The following is a 15,716-nucleotide window of genomic DNA, read 5'->3' as shown; positions in this document are numbered from 1 at the left end:
GAACTATAGGGTGACGTAAGATGGAGACAGGAATGAGGTTACCAATACTGAACACTTGGCCTGGCACCAGCCAGGTACAAGTGGTAGAGCCATTTTCATCATGAAGGGCCTTGTGTTTGAAACTAAGGAAGTTGAAATTTACTTGAAAACCTGGGAGAGTAGTGAAGAACTTTAAGCAGAGGAGGGGGAGAAGGAAGACTAGGGTAACGTGCCAGTTCTGGCATTATCTAGGGTATCACACAGTAGAGACAAAGTTGAGGGATTCACTTGGAGTATCTGATAGACGTGTGTAGTGCTGGGAGCTTCCCCAGGCAGGCCTGGCCTTCATGACTGTCCCACGACAGGGCCATGGATGCTCACAGAAGCCACGTCTTCCCAAGTTCACAGCCACTGAGTGGCAGAGAGGGGTCCAAAACTCCACCCTGGATCATTTGACTCTGGTTTTCATTACACGCCTCCTGCCCCTGCTGACGATGGAGTAAAGCTATGTGTACTTACAGGGAATGCCCGTCGTCAGTCAGTGGGTACGGTCAGAAATAACAGAAGAGGGGTGCCTGGGTGGCACAGAGGTTAAGCGTCTGCCTTCGGCTCAGGGCGTGATCCCGGCGTTATGGTATCGAGCCCCACATCAGGCTCCTCTGCTATGAGCCTTGCTTCTTCCTCTCCCTCCCCCTGCTCGTGTTCCCTCTCTCGCTAGCTGTCTCTCTCTCTGTCAAATAAATAAATAAAATCTTTAAAAAAAAAAAAAAGAAATAACAGAAGAAAGTCTGCCGTCCTGATAATCCTTGAATTGGTTATGATATTCATTAATGCTGCATTTACGCTGGGATTTCTTAAACTTGCATGTTGATTGAGCCTTTTCTTTGGCAAGGCTCTTGTTTCCCTGGAGCTGACTTCTGTTAGATGCTTTTCTTCCATCAGAAACACTAGACCTGAGGCTCTGCTCTATCTCCTCCAACTGACTCAATTCCTTAAGGCTCGCTGTCCTTATTGATAAAGGACACGAATGCCGCCTGCCTCACAGGGTCGTTGTAAGGATTAAGTGAGTAAATACATGTGTGCACCTGTTACACAAGACGTGGAAAATTCATGTTAGCTGCTATTGCTGGGACTGGTGCCTGGCACATAGTAGGTGAGCGTTTGTGGAATTAATGAATGAATAACAACCATATATTTATCTGGGACTGTGTCAGTGCCATTGAATTGTAACGGGCCAGTGAGATCAGGCTGGACGGCTTTACCCCCGATCTTCCCATGTAGTGATAGTTTCTTCTCTCAATTTTTCAACAAAAGAGCATCATATGTTGCCATTCCAGAAAATATAACAAAGGGGACCAATCACTTCTCACCGCGCGGTATAAATAAGGCTTTCAGTAGACGCACACATGCTGTTTCCAGCAACAAGACTTGTAGTTTCAGCTCTGACATGTTTCTGGCAAGGGAGGATGAAGGACTGGTGAGAATGCTAGCAAAAAAAAAAAAAAAAAAAAAAAAGTCAAATGAGAGTGCAGGAGATCTAAGGGGAGTAGTTTGAACTACTGTAAACATGAAGAAAACAAAAAAAACTTTGGAATGGAAACTCTATCAACAGGTATAATGGATAAGCCTTGGGAGGGGGAGACATTTTCTGCCCAAAGCCTTAAGCTAATGCAGGGAAAATTATGCCATAAGCTTCAGAAAAATGTGGATAAGTCGGCAGGAAAAGTCACATGAGATCACGGATTAAATATCAAAGGAGGTTATGCAAAAATAGATATAACTAAATAGAATTTGAAGATGTTAAAGAAAATTTAAAAATTATGCTCCTTCTGATATAACGAATGGATTGAGTGACTTCCCGGGTTCCTCAAAATGACAGATATACACCAAATAAAGCTTTGCGTCCTTTCACAGTGGACAGCCTGAGACTCAATAACCTGAAGGATTTAATCCAGTTTCTTAAAATGTCATTATGTTTCTATTTGGAAAACAGAAACTCTCTGGAACTTAAAAAAAATAAATGTCAAATACGATCTCAAAAAGAAAAAGAGAGTGGATATAAACTGAACTTCTCGTATTTCTAACTGGTCAAGTCTGCCCTGAAAATACCAAAATATATTTCAACACCTGTCCTACCATTAGGAGATTTTAGTTACCATAAGTCTATTCCTGTAACATCATTGTTATATTTAAGCACAATGTTATTTTCTGAGTAATAATAATAGGGAAGTGAGAATCTCCATCTTAATAACTCTGCACCTTCCTATTTGTATTTTTATTTGGTACAACCACTTTTAATTTCAGAATTATTCAATAATTGTTTGTCCTCAAATCTTTTTTAAAAGTTTGTAGCCCACTCAGTTGTCACCTAACTGGCCTGTAACGTCTCCTTAATCTCTTTTGTAAATCCATCATGCCAATCTCATAACCCCATCAATACTCTGAACTATTCGTCTCTTCCATTCTTCTTGTTTTGAGGTTCCAGAAAGGGGCATGCTCTTCCAGACCAGACATGTGTAGGAAAATACTCTCACTTTTTTCTGTGCGTGTCAGATACTGAAATATGCTCACCGTGCTTAAGAAAGAATACTAGCAATAAAAGAGCCAGTCCCCCAAAAGTAATGACTTTCATACTTTTCATTCCACATCTATGCAGGATTAGAGACTATGGTAAATGAGGTGAGAGCTGATATCATGTGGAACTACTGAGCTTAGGCAAGGATTGCCAGGAAGTTTGAATGTACTTCTCAAATTGTTCCCTTACTGCACGGATTCAGAAAAATTTGTCTAAAACATGACAAGTTAAAGGAATGTTCTGAACCGATCATTTGGAACGACGCTAGTTTCAACTCTACAGTATAGTTTTACAGCTTTATGCTTTATAGAGATTCAGAAATTACTTGGGAATTCATTTCAAAATCAATGTTCCTACCTGGAATCAGAAATCATTGCTCCTGGTTTTCTAATATCACACACCTTGTGGAGGGGGCCTTTTAGTTAAAACCTGAGTGTTTTCAATTGGTTAAACTTATTTCCATTAGATTCACCAGAATGGAGTTGGACTGATAGTTAAGCTTTTATCCCACCCATTCTTTGCTTTCTTAAATAATGCATAATGAAAATGTATTGCTTTGTGTTGGAGGTTTGGGGTTAATGAAGGTTTCTAGAAACTTGCATTTTTCTTTCTTTCAAATGGAGTGATGTTTTCATGATAAAGGAACATCTTTGTTCTTCTATCTATTATTATTTCTTAAGTTTGTTTCTGTCTTTGCACAGGAATTGAAAATAGAATTAATGATTCTTTTTTTTAAAGATTTTATTTATTTATTTGAGAGTGAAAGAGAGAGAGAGCACAAGCAGGGGGAGAGGCAGAGGGAGAAAAAGACTCCCAACTAAGCAGGGAGCCCGACTCGGGACTCAATGCCAAGACCCTGAGATCATGACCTGAGCCGAAGGCAGCCGCTTAACCTACCAAGCCACCCAGGCACCCCAGAATTAATGATTCATAAATATAATGAAAACGGAACAAAGATGGGATCAGATTCATGTAGCTTTGCCCCTAAGAGCACCATCACTTACTGTGTACGACTGGGCACTGTCCTAGTTGTCCAGAAAGCAGAGCCTGTAATGAAAGCTCACGTGTTAACTCTGGGAGTACAAGCCCAGGGAAACTGGGGTGAGGGAGAAAGGACGTGCAACAAGGAAACAAGGAGACGGGGAGAGCAAACGGTGAGGCAGGCATTTCCAAGCTGTCAGAGCTTTGCAACAAATCCCTCCTGGTTGGTGGGCATGAGGGGCTTCTCTAAAGAGGTCCCAGGGAATGCTGCAGTCAGTCCCCTCCCCTGGGTCCCATTTCCTCCACACTCTCAGGACAGGTTGCTCGGCCCTTCTGCACGGGCTCTGGGGGAAAGCAGAACTGCTCCGGCTCCAGCCCAGGTGCAGAGCCCCTGATGGAAGCTGGGGCCAGGCGTGGGGCTCCTCAGCCGGCACCTTTGGGGGCAGCGGAAGCCCTCTGTCTGGGGCCTTCAGGACTATGGGCACCGTGTCAGCCAGTCCCGGAAGCAAAGGCAAAGCAGGCTGAGAAGACCTGGGCTGGGGCACATGTGATTGGATCCCTCGCAGGCAAGGGACTTACCTCATTTGTGCCTCAGTTTTGTCATCTGTAAAATGGAAGTAATAATAGTCACCATATTACAAGCTAATTAGAAAAATTAACTGCCTTAATACATTTGAGGTGATTTGAAAGTAACTGCAAAGGTGAAAAAGGGCTTGAACCATGATGGCATCATGATCTTAAATTCAGAGCCTATACTTAAAAGAAGATACAAGTTTATGCATAGCATTATTATCATTGAAAATTTCAGTTACCGAAACTAACCAAAGCAACCTGATAGACAAGCCTTCGCCCAAATAAATCTATCACAAGGACAAAAATGAGATATAGATTCAGTTCCAAAAAAACAAAGAGGCCAGATTCTAAGCTCTGGGCACAGTATTTGAGCCGTGGGTCCAGTAGTCTCTCTCTCCCCTTCAGGGGCCAAGCCTTCCCCTCAGCCTGGCTACCCCAGATCTGATTTCTTCCCTGTGTCATTCAAATCCACAGCAGAGTGTTTACCACTCAAGTTCAAGTGACGGGAGTCTGAAGGAAAGGGGTTTCTCTTTCCTGTTTCAGCTCTGTGTGCTCTCAGGCTGTAACGCAGGTCCATTCCTAGCCGCAACAGAGCCGCTGCTTTCTTTGCACGGGGTGTTGAGAGCTGTGCTCTGCTCCCTCTCCTCTCCTGTCATTGTGAGCCCCTGTTCCGGCCCTTGTGCTCAGAACCAGTAGCTTTCAGCCTGGCCCCGCATGGAGGCGTGCTACCTTAGACTATCTTGCATCAACAGTCAGCCTTGAAGCTGCAAGATAAACACAGATTCCCCCTCTGGTGTCCCTGGACCTTGTTCCTGGAGAATGGGAGGATGGGTAATAGGTGTAGGAGTTTGTCTTGCTGTTTTTATCAGCTACATTGTTCCCGGGCCTGTGAACAGCAGTGAGAGCCCCTTATCACCCTTCGCAGTAGCTTTCAAAACGCTTTGCTTCAATGAAACACAAAAGTCTTTGACTTCACTTCCCAAACTTAAGTTATTTCTTTCATTATTCAAAATAGCGGGGGTGGGGGTGGGGAGATGACTTATAATCTTATATTGAGCCAAGCAACACAAAAATAGATATTTTATTTTGGGGCGATTACCCTCTCTTAACGATTTATTATAATGCATCTTCTCAGAAATGTCAAATTAACTCCCTGTTATAAACATTTCTACTTTTAGCTCTTAAAAAATAAAAAAAATAAAAGTATCAAATATTCCTTCAGAAAACACCCAGAAATGTAAGGTTTTCCCTTTTATAGGCAATACAATGAGGTACTGTTTCACGGATTCTGTGAGGTTCTCCACCACCCCCACCCAAGAGCAGTTTTCTGGGTTTCCTCTAATGGTTTCCCTAAAAAGATCCCATTTCCTGTACCAATGCCAGTGATTGATTTATAGGTCACATTCTGCCTTTGATTTTTCTGGCTTTAGTGGTTTGGGGAGCCTAATATTGCCCATTTTTGCTCATCATTCACTATGTTCAGACAGTGTTGGATGTCTGCTTTCGGTTTTTAAATAGAAGATATAATAACTACCTAGTTTGAAAAGCTCTTTGGGATTATGGGTTTGGTTAATATCCTCTAAAAACAATTTCAAAAAACTGTAGTAGAAGATTATAAATGACTTTTTATGTGATTGCATCCCTGGTGCTTTGAAATAAAAACACAATAAAGAGTAGAAAAGCACTTGGTCAGAAAGGCTAATCCTGAGTTGATGCCATTTACATTTAGATTTAAATAAGCCAGGCTCTTTATTCTTTCAAACTTTGCTTCAGGTTTTAAATTGAGAATACATGGAAATTAAAAGTCCTAGTATGCTTTTGAAAAGTTATAATGCCTGAATGCAGTTGACTTCTAAGAATAATAACTGTGATAAACATAAGGACTAAGGAAATGTCATTAGTTATTTTTAATAAAACAATTTTTTTAAGATTTTTTATTTATTTATTTGACAGAGATAGAGACAGCCAGCGAGAGAGGGAACACAAGCAGGGGGAGAGGGAGAGGAAGAAGCAGGCTCTCAGTGGAGGAGCCTAATGTGGGGCTCGATCCCAGAACGCCGGGATCACGCCCTGAGCTGAAGGCAGACGCTTAACCGTTGTGCCACCTAGGCGCCTCTTAATAAAACAATTTTATTGCAACAATTATTAATAATGTTCATCTAATATGTGATCCCAGGTAAAGCAAAGCAGGGTCATTAACGTAATAAGGCAAATACTTCTCCTTCAAGAATGTGGAGTATGCACCCAAGCCATATACAGATACAAAGAGTCATAGAGTCTGGTCCCCCGGTTTTATGAGCGATGGAATATAAAGCAGCAGGTCATAGTGGCAAAGTCTTCTACTAGGTATCCAGACCTTGATTCTAGTCCCAGACGGACCACGTGACCAATAAAAAGTGTGTTTCTCCAATCATAATGTGAGAGGTTCAGAAATGAGGCCTTCAGGGATCTTTCAAAGACCAAAAGTCTAGAGATCTCTGTGCTATAATTCCACCCCAAATGACATGTGCCCACTACATGGGGTGCGTTTTAAGAATGGTGCATCCTTGCAAGGCCTGCTGGGAACCCTGGAACCAGCTCCTGGAAGGGGTGTGGGTGGACGGAGCTGTGAACAGTACACCAATGACCTTAACCTGATGGGGTGTGTATGGAGAGGGCCTAGGGTCTGGGGGGGGGGGGGTCTGGGTCCAAGAGTTGGTCCAGCCACAGGGAGAATGACTAGGCCTGTTCTGACACATATGTGTTTTTGTTTGGCAACTCAAAATTCTTAGAGCCAGGTCTCTTGATTCTTGGCCAATCTATATGTTTTTTAATTATATAAAAATCTTGAGGAAGAACTACATCTAGCATTTAAGTAATGGTGTTCTAGCTATTTCTGTACATTTTTTAAAGGGCTTCTGCTTCTAGAGTAACCACTTTTAATCCACTGTCAAACTTTGAGCTGACCTCTTTCCAAAACCTTCAAACCATTTTCTAAAAGTTGAATCTTCTTTCTCTTCTCAAGTGATCACCTTCTCTAGGAAAGTAATCTGTTTAATCAAGCAAGTATTACTTAATTTTTATTAACTAGACATTTCCTGAGGACGAGCTACGTGCTGGCCCTAAGCTATAGAGGCACAAAGGTCACTAAGATGTGCAGTGTGTCCTCTGGTAGCCCCCAGCTCGTGCAGTTAGGCTCCTAATAACAAAACCCACATGGAACCAGAGGGCTCCCTGGGGGAGCCCAGAGGATGGAGACAGCCTAGCCCTGACTGAGGGAAGCCACAGGGTGTAAGAAAATACCAAGGGGTGTAAGGGACATTTCAGCAAGTAGAAGGGAAGAAAGACACTCTGGATGAAGAGGTGTGAATGTATGTGGGATGAACTGAGATGCGGTGCACCCAGAGACTCTCACAGCAAAAGCAACATCTCTCCTGTTCCCCTAGGAAGCAAGCGTAGCATGAAACAATGTCATCCCTTTGTGTGTTTCTATGTGGGAAGTCCTCTAGAAATACATTTTCAGAGCTTTTTTGTTAGGGTTCACCAGAGAAACAGAACCAACAGGACGTGTGACTTATTATAAGAGATTGTCTCATTTGATTGTGGAGGCCGAGAAGTCCAAAACTATAGTGGATAAGCTGGAAAGGAGAGCCAATGGTATAGTTTCAGTACAAAAGCTAGAAGGCTTAAGACCCAAGAAGAGCTGATGATTCAAGTCAAGTCTGACAGCAGGGAAAGACTGTTGTTCCAGTTCAATGGGTCAGGTAGGAGGAGGTCCCTCTTACTCTCAGGAGGGTCAGCCTTTTTGTGCTGGTTAGGCCTTCAACTGATTAGATAAGGCCCACCCCCAATAAGGAGGGTGGTCTTCTTCACTCATTCTACCAATTCAAATGTTAATTTCATCCAAAAATACCTCACAGACATACCGAGAATGATATTTGACCAAGTGTCTTGTCACCCAGTGGCCCAGACAAGTTGACACAAAATAAACCATCCATCCTACCTCAATTTAAGGCTTGATTATAAATAATCTGGAGATATTCTGCCAGCCTGATTACTAAATTGGCAGCTCACTATGACTCTTGTTTTTTTGAAAGTCTCAAAATGCCACAGAAATTCTGGACAGTATCTTGGGGTCGAGATATTGCCAACACTCTGCTTTGATAATTTATCGACACTATTTTCAGAATTGATAGCTAACTCAACATTATAATTCAGAATCTGTTTATATGTTCTGGTGGTTAAGTGCATGTGCTGGAAAGTCAGGCTGCCTGCCTTTGAATGGCAGCCCTGCCTTGTAAGAGCTCTGTGACCTTGAGCATCTAGCTTAAATTCTCTGTGCCTTGGCGTCTTCTTTTGTAAAATGTATGTAATAATAATCCCTAACTCTTGGTTGCTGTGAAGATTGAATCAGTTAACACATATCAGTTGATACATGGAAAGCTACAGACAGGTGATGGGGACAAGGAATGTACTCCAAAAAATAGCTATTCCCATAGTCACATACCTTTTATTGTAAAATGCTGTTTCAGCCTTGGCTCAAAGTTAGTTAAGTGTCGGTACTTTTTGAGGAAAGAGTCCTTGTCAAGAGCAGTAACATTGAATATGCTCAATTAGCATACACTTTGGATAGACTCAAACCAAAACTTCAAAGCCTTAGTTGGCTTGAGAATGACACCAGATTTAGAAAATGAGTTAGAGAAGATGAAATAGAAAGTAACACGTTTATAGAATATGCATGGGCTGTGGAGTATTTGATCCACTCCACTGCTTCTGTTCGGTTGAGTTTGTTATAGTCAGAGAAACTGTCCATATTTTAAATGGTTCTTTGGCATCTTAACATTAAAAACATTTGCAAACAAACCAACAGTGGGCGGGGGTGGAGAAATGCTGAATGATGCTTTTTGTCAGGTTTTGAATTGTTAGCAGTAACAGGTGGATTGACTGGGGCTAGCCTATCTCTGGGTTGAAGGCGTTCACCTGACTGATGGAAAAGCAACCTTGGGTAAGTCAGTTGGACTCAGGGCTTCTGAGCCAGATGACAAAGCAACCAAATGTCTAGCTAGTCTTTTCTAAGTGTGCTATTTCTGACCTGTCCTAACAACCGCATCATTCAATAAGTGATTTCCTATCTGTTTAAATAAGTTTGTTCACAGAACATGAAATACATGGGGATGTGTGAGGAAATCCTTTGGTTCCTTGAACTTCACCTTGTGAGTGCTTCCGTGTCCCTAGGAAGGTCTTTCCTTGTTTCTGTGAATCTTCAGGGCACCACGTGCTGTAGGCTCCAGTTCAGAGGCTTTGGGGCACCCCAGTGCTTGTACAACCCTCTTACGTTAGCAGCTCATAGGTGGTGGAATGTGATGTTTATAACACAATTTTCTCTTTTTTGATGATATATAAAATATGTCCCTATAGCTGTGTACTTGCACCTTTGTCAGTAACACTCTTCTGTCTTGAGAAGTCATTTTTCCGATTTTCAAGTTCCCATGTCTGAAATTAGTCTGGCAATGAAAGTATATTCAGAGTCAGCTCTTTGAAGCTGGCTGTATTAGTCCACTTGATAATTTCCTAGGGGAAATTCTTCTTCGAACTAAAAAAAGGAATGCTTTGCCCATTTATCAAATGACTAAAGATAGCTGGGGATTAAGTCTGAATGGAGTGATTACTGCTTTCGAAAACCCAAATAATGAAAAGTACGTTGCTGTTGTCATGTCGCTGTTGTTTGAACTACCTGAGGGTTCTGCCATTGTACGCCCTGAATCTTCTCCTCCCTTCTTGTCCCCGACTCATAAATTTGTGTATGAATTTCTGTGCATCCGTAATACCTACATGAATTCTGTATGTCTGAAAAACTTCCGAGAGGAATGTCGAGTGGCGGAGCTTGTGTATTTTTACGGGTATTCATTGTCGTGATCATTCTTCGCCCCGGTGGTAGTCCCACGTGCTCTTTTCAAGTGTTTTTATAAAGGTAAAACTGTTCCTCATAGGCTATGGAGATGAAGCCAGTTTTAGCCTGTTATAAAAACTCTGCACTTTTTCACTTTTGAGAGCTAAACTCAGAATGCTTTGAGCTGTGCCTTACGTGTATTTGTAGAGCGTACAGCAGTACTCGTTTAATACTTCATTACAACTGAACTGCGGTCTGTATACATGCTATGCAAAATGAGCCATTTTTGTTTTAAAACAGATTGCAGATGAAAGGAAACCATTCATTTCTTGCTTGCTTGCTGTAATTACTAGAGCACTAATTACTCCAAATCACTGACATCCAGGGTCAGGAAGGATGACAACAGAAACATCAAAGAAAAGATGGGGCTCACTTGCTAAGACAGATTTGCCGTATTCCCAACCACAGTATTTTTTTTTTTATGGCTACTGTTTTCCAGTTTGATGGTGAAAACAGCACCAACGAACATGCACACAGTCAAGATTGCTGAATGTTTACTATTATTTCATTCGCAGTTTGACGGTGAGAACATGTATATGAGCATGACAGAGCCGAGCCAGGACTATGTGCCAGCCAGCCAGGTGGGTTAATTAATCTTCTCTGCCTTGTTTCAAATTGTAATTAAACAAATTCAAAGAGTTGCATTGCAAATGAGTAGCACTATCAGTAACTGCCGCAATCAGGAATAATCATAATTTATAAACAAAGCATTTAAGCCTTGTTTCCAGTTAATGAGATAGAGCTGATAAAACACCGGAGTTGGCATTTGTTGAAAGATACTACCTTGTTTCCTCTCCAGAATGGCAAGCAGCTGTTTTGCCAGCATGATCTCTCCTAAACAGTTGTTTTACCTTTAGGAAATAAAGTCTTTACAGGTGCGGGTTATTTGTGCTTCTGACTATAGACGAGTTAATCATTATAAGCTACACATGTCACAAAGAGCTTGCATTATCAGCTATTGGGGCAGTTTTCCATACATTTATAACCAAAATCACGTGGCCGGTGAGCGCTATATGGCTGCTTTCGGGATCCACTGGGTAGGTAGCTTTGAAGCCAAAATGCATGATATGATTGAAGCCTTTCAAGAGCACGTTTCCATCCATTTCCCTGGGAATGGTTGACAAGGTATTTAATCATGAGAAGTGACAACAAAAGTCCAACGAAAATGTAAATGGTTACATTTATAAAAGTAAATTCTGGGCTATTTATTTTTAGATACTTAAGACCAGGCCCTTTAATCCGTTGAGGGCATTTAAAGCAAAATTATAACTGCCCTAAGGTACCAGCATCACATAATATGTAAGGACATTGTAAGCAAAAATAAACACATGGCTAAGTGAAAGCAAGGGAGTGTTCACAGGAGCATTTTGTAGATCTGAACATTTTTTTCTTCTAGACTAGCAAAACCGTGGCAGTTTGAAATTTCATGTCTCAGTAACTATGGCGTAAACTCTAACACAGGAGTTTTCAATGCCTGCATAGCCGCCCAAAGAGATTTGATAACTGGGATGGGAGGGGGAACAGAGAACAAAAAAAAAAACTTCTATTTTTCTTCATGGTGGTTGTCAGTGAATTAATCTAATGTATATGTTAGGGGTGCACTTTGTGAAGCTTTGAAATTTCTCTAAGAACAAAATGTCTCGTGCTTAACTCAAAACAGAGGCAAGCCTGCGTCTCCATGAACTTTGCGTTTAGAAGTCATTACCATCACTGCCTTCTCTGGCAGACATTCTGGAAACCACACTATATTGTTCAGACGAGAAGGTCATCATTAAGTTCAAAGATCCAGACTCCATTTCCTTCCATTCAACTGACTTGATCACTTTCAGAATACCTTTGGAAGGCTGAGCTTTGCATTTACAATTCTTCCTTCACTGAATTCATTTGGCTAAGTAGCCTCCGAGATCCATAGGTAGCTGCGAATAGGACTGTTTGATTAAAAAATGAAAAATGTTACTATTAATTTTCTTCTAACCATCAATCCCCAAACTGTACTGACAAGTTTAGTATTACTATTAGATTAAAGCAACCCAGTATCATCTCTTTGGTGCCTTTAGGGTTTTGAAGTGTAAGGGCTAATTGAATTTGTTTGAAACAGTAGAAACACAAACTCAATAAATGATTGCTGTTATAAAGCAGCCGCTCCCTTTCGGAGAATCATTATGTCCGTCTTAAAGACTTTTGGGTAAAGGATTGGAAATGCAAAGCATATACATCATAACAACTTGGCTCCTTAGATTTTTAAATTCAAGTACAATGCATACGATTAAGCCCTGACTAAAATCAAACAACTAACATTATTTCTTTTAATATTTCAACCAGGAGTTACTATGAATGTTTTAAATACCAGTGATAATTTATGAAAACAGTAAAGAGCCCCACATACTTTTTGGGCTTTGTAAAGATATGGCAGGTTTGTGTGCCAGAAGCAAACTATTTTTTTAATAATGTAGCACATCTGAAAATGTTTCTCGAATGTGCTATTTTAAAAATTAAACTAATGCAAGATAATACATATTCTGGGGGGAATGAACTTTGCAAATTACATAAGTTGAATGGCCTTCACTAAATTTTACACTTAACATTCCTTTTGCTTACTGTAATATAGTGTGTTCAAAATTCATTACCTGGTCTTCTTTTAGGGAATTTTAATCAATTTACCCCTTTCGGCAACCATAAATAGGATTTTAGTCCTCTTACAGGGAAAAAGAAAGTTTTATTCCTTTTCCTACATAACATCAAACATCTGCATAGTTTAGTAATCCAAGACAACTTGCCTCATAGCATCACTCAACAATTATAATTCCTGTTCAGTTTTCAAATCAGTACATGCTTTGGGACTTACAGACTAAGTTGCTAAGTAGCAGCATATGGCACACTACTGCTCCTGTGATGTTGCTGCGAGCAAAGAGCATAATTCTAAACTTGAAATGATTTTTATAGAAAGCCAATGCTGGAATGACTCCAGAAATGGGAGTACACTGTAAAAATTAATGATATTCTTTTAGACAGTCCCAAAGGGCTCTTTGGCACTATCTACTCCATGCGTTCTATACCTCTCAAGCTAGCGTATACAAATCCTTAACAGTTTTTGCATACAATTTTGTAATTGATAGGCAGCTTTTAAATTGAGTATACTACCTTATAATAGGCCTGACAAATATGCAGTAAAAACCCATGACATTTCCACTTCTCCCTGGCTCCATTCTTGGAATATTGACTATTTTCTCCTCTAATAGCTAGCTCTACGTGTGCTCGAGCTAGCTCTAGCTAGCTCAGTACTCTATTTTATTTTTTATTTTTTTGAGAGAGAGAGTGTGTGTGCTATGCAGGCAGTTGGGTAGGGAGGGGCAGAAGGAGAGGGAGAGAGAGAGAATCTCAAACAGGCTGCATGCCCAGTGTGGATCCCGATCTCACAACCTTGAAATCATGACCTGAGCTAAAATCAAGAGTCAGACGCCTAACCTGACTGAGCCACCCAGGCACCCCACTCAGTACTTTAATTTAAACACCATTTAACTTTTTTTTTTTTTTTTTTTTTTACTCTGCATAGAATCTAAAGCATGTGATGCAAGATTTCTTAGTGTGTTTCCGGACCCTGTTGCTTGATACCTCATGAGCTTGCAGATTCCCTCCTAAGTAGTTTGTGGAAACACGTGAGCATGTTAAAGAAAGGGAAGCCAGATGTGAAGAGTGACCAACAGTCCTTCATAAACTCATTTATTTCTGTTTCTTAACCTGTCACGCCTGAGTGACCAACATGGCAGAGTATACAACAACAAAGCAGGAGGGAATTGGGCTTCCCAACTTAGCTCTGACTTTTCTCTAGAATCTTCCATGCCCACTCAGACTCACATGCTATGAGGCCTTTCTCTTTGCCCTGAAAAAACTCAAGCCCTTTCTCCAGCCCCTACCTTTCATAGCTCCTTATATGTGATTTTACTCAAGATATAAGTGTTCATGTGAATTAAATACATCAAAGGAAACAGGAGTCAATCTCTTGATTGCAGCTTTCTATGGCACCAAGGTTATTCATTTATGTTTAGTTTTGAGTATGTGCCATTACTTTTTCTCATTCTTTCTTCTTCTATGGAAGTTTCCAGAATATCATTTTCCATGGCTACTTGTTCATTCTGAGCTTTCCACCCACACTGGCAACATTCCCCTATGCCCCTTCTCTGAATGCAGAAACGTTCTTATGCATGCCTCAGTTGAGGTGCTGTGTGAAAAGGGTAGAGAAGGAGTGATCTTTTTTATCCAAAAAATAGTTAATTGATAGGGGAATCAGAAGATTTTTCTAGTGTCAGGTCATGGAGATTTTTCTTAATTCATAAGAAAGTTACCTGATTGAACCATATTTTCAATAAATCACTTCCTCCTTGACCTTGGCTTTTACTCTGCTAAACCATTTCCTTCTGTTTGGCTTCCATCCCTACTCCCTGGCTTCCTTTATTCCTTCCCTTCTCCCATTCCTCCTTTCTTCTTCCTCTCCTTCCTTCCTCCTTATCTCCATGAATAGTTACTGTTTAAGCTTGGACTGATTTTTGTTGTTAATTCTGAGCATCATGGTAAACCCTAACTATTAAATGTCCTGACCTGAGATCTGATTTTAGATGATTTTCAGGTTGTGATCAGGTTTCCCTCTGCTTTTTTTTCTCTTCCCTCACTGAAATCCTGCTCTTATCTGGTCCCTCAAATCTCAAGATTAAAAAATAACAGTGATAAAATAAAAGCAATATTAGCTTTCCCAGAATCTTAAAACTAAGCACTTAACATACATTTCCTATCCCATCTTTTGAATATAAAAGTTGAAGGGCAATGTGTATATTTAGGGCAGTCCTCTCGCATGCATTTCGGGTTTGATTTCTAACTCCACTGGGCACCTGTTCCTGACTACAACTCAGACTCCACATCTTAATTCATCAGGTCAAAATTCATCACCTCCAACCTACTCCCTCACCCCTCAAACTTCTTTTTTTTCCTATATTGCCTATAGTCATAAGACTTAACACCACCTACCCAGTCATCGAGACAGAGACTTCAACAGTCTCCCTTATCACTCGGCCCTGAGTTAGTGTTGTAATTAGTTAGATAGTGTTGATTCTACTTTCTTGGCACAACTTTTGAATCTGTCTCCTCTCTCCTTCTACATGATTATTGCCTAAGTCCCAGGCTCACAGTTTCTCATTAATTTCTCTCATCTCACCTCGCTTCCTCCTTTCCATTTCTCCTCTCCCTGTGGCCAAACGATGCATGTCTCTTCCCTCCTTACACACCTCCAGGCCTTTCCAGTTGAAGCTGGAGTTATCAATGTATATATATGCCCCTCTGTGGCATGTTAGCATCTTAGAGTTGGTACCCATTTCCTTGCCTTGCCCACCTGATTGTGAACTCTTGAAGACAGGACTTACCCTTGTGCCTCCCTGGATCTCCTGTGCCTGGAGTGTCTGACATCAGAAGTATGTAATATTATTTGTGGAGAGATGAGTAAGTAGTTAAAATATTTTGTGTACATTTTTTAAAGTCACATTAACTCTTGGGTCTTCTGTTTCTGAAGACTTTCAGTCCTGCTGGCACTGCAGCCATTTAGCAAACCTGGCTCTGCCCATTTCACTGCAGTAGCTTCTCTCCACCTGGGGGCCGATATCTCGACACATTAACAAAAGGAGCCAGCCCTCC

General features: G+C 41.0%; 1 protein-coding gene across 6 annotated transcripts in view; it reads left to right on the top strand.

Moving 5' to 3' along the window:
• Positions 1–15,716, top strand: part of TOX (thymocyte selection associated high mobility group box) — a 293,124-nt gene that overhangs the window by 136,941 nt on the left and 140,467 nt on the right. For 4 of the 6 annotated variants that reach the window (XM_002915712.4, XM_034668099.1, XM_034668096.1 and 1 more), the window contains exon 2: positions 10,553–10,618. The exons of 1 other annotated variant lie outside the window; for it this stretch is intronic. In XM_002915712.4, coding sequence (XP_002915758.2) covers positions 10,553–10,618 — 66 coding nt within the window. Of the gene's footprint in view, positions 1–9,059; positions 9,093–10,552; positions 10,619–15,716 lie in introns of those variants that run through there. One more of the 6 variants, XM_034668098.1, reaches the window with a different exon arrangement.

This window comes from Ailuropoda melanoleuca, chromosome 9 (assembly GCF_002007445.2).
Source record: "Ailuropoda melanoleuca isolate Jingjing chromosome 9, ASM200744v2, whole genome shotgun sequence".
In the NCBI taxonomy this organism is placed as follows: domain Eukaryota; kingdom Metazoa; phylum Chordata; class Mammalia; order Carnivora; family Ursidae; genus Ailuropoda; species Ailuropoda melanoleuca.
This window is presented reverse-complemented; position numbering and strand designations above follow the sequence as displayed.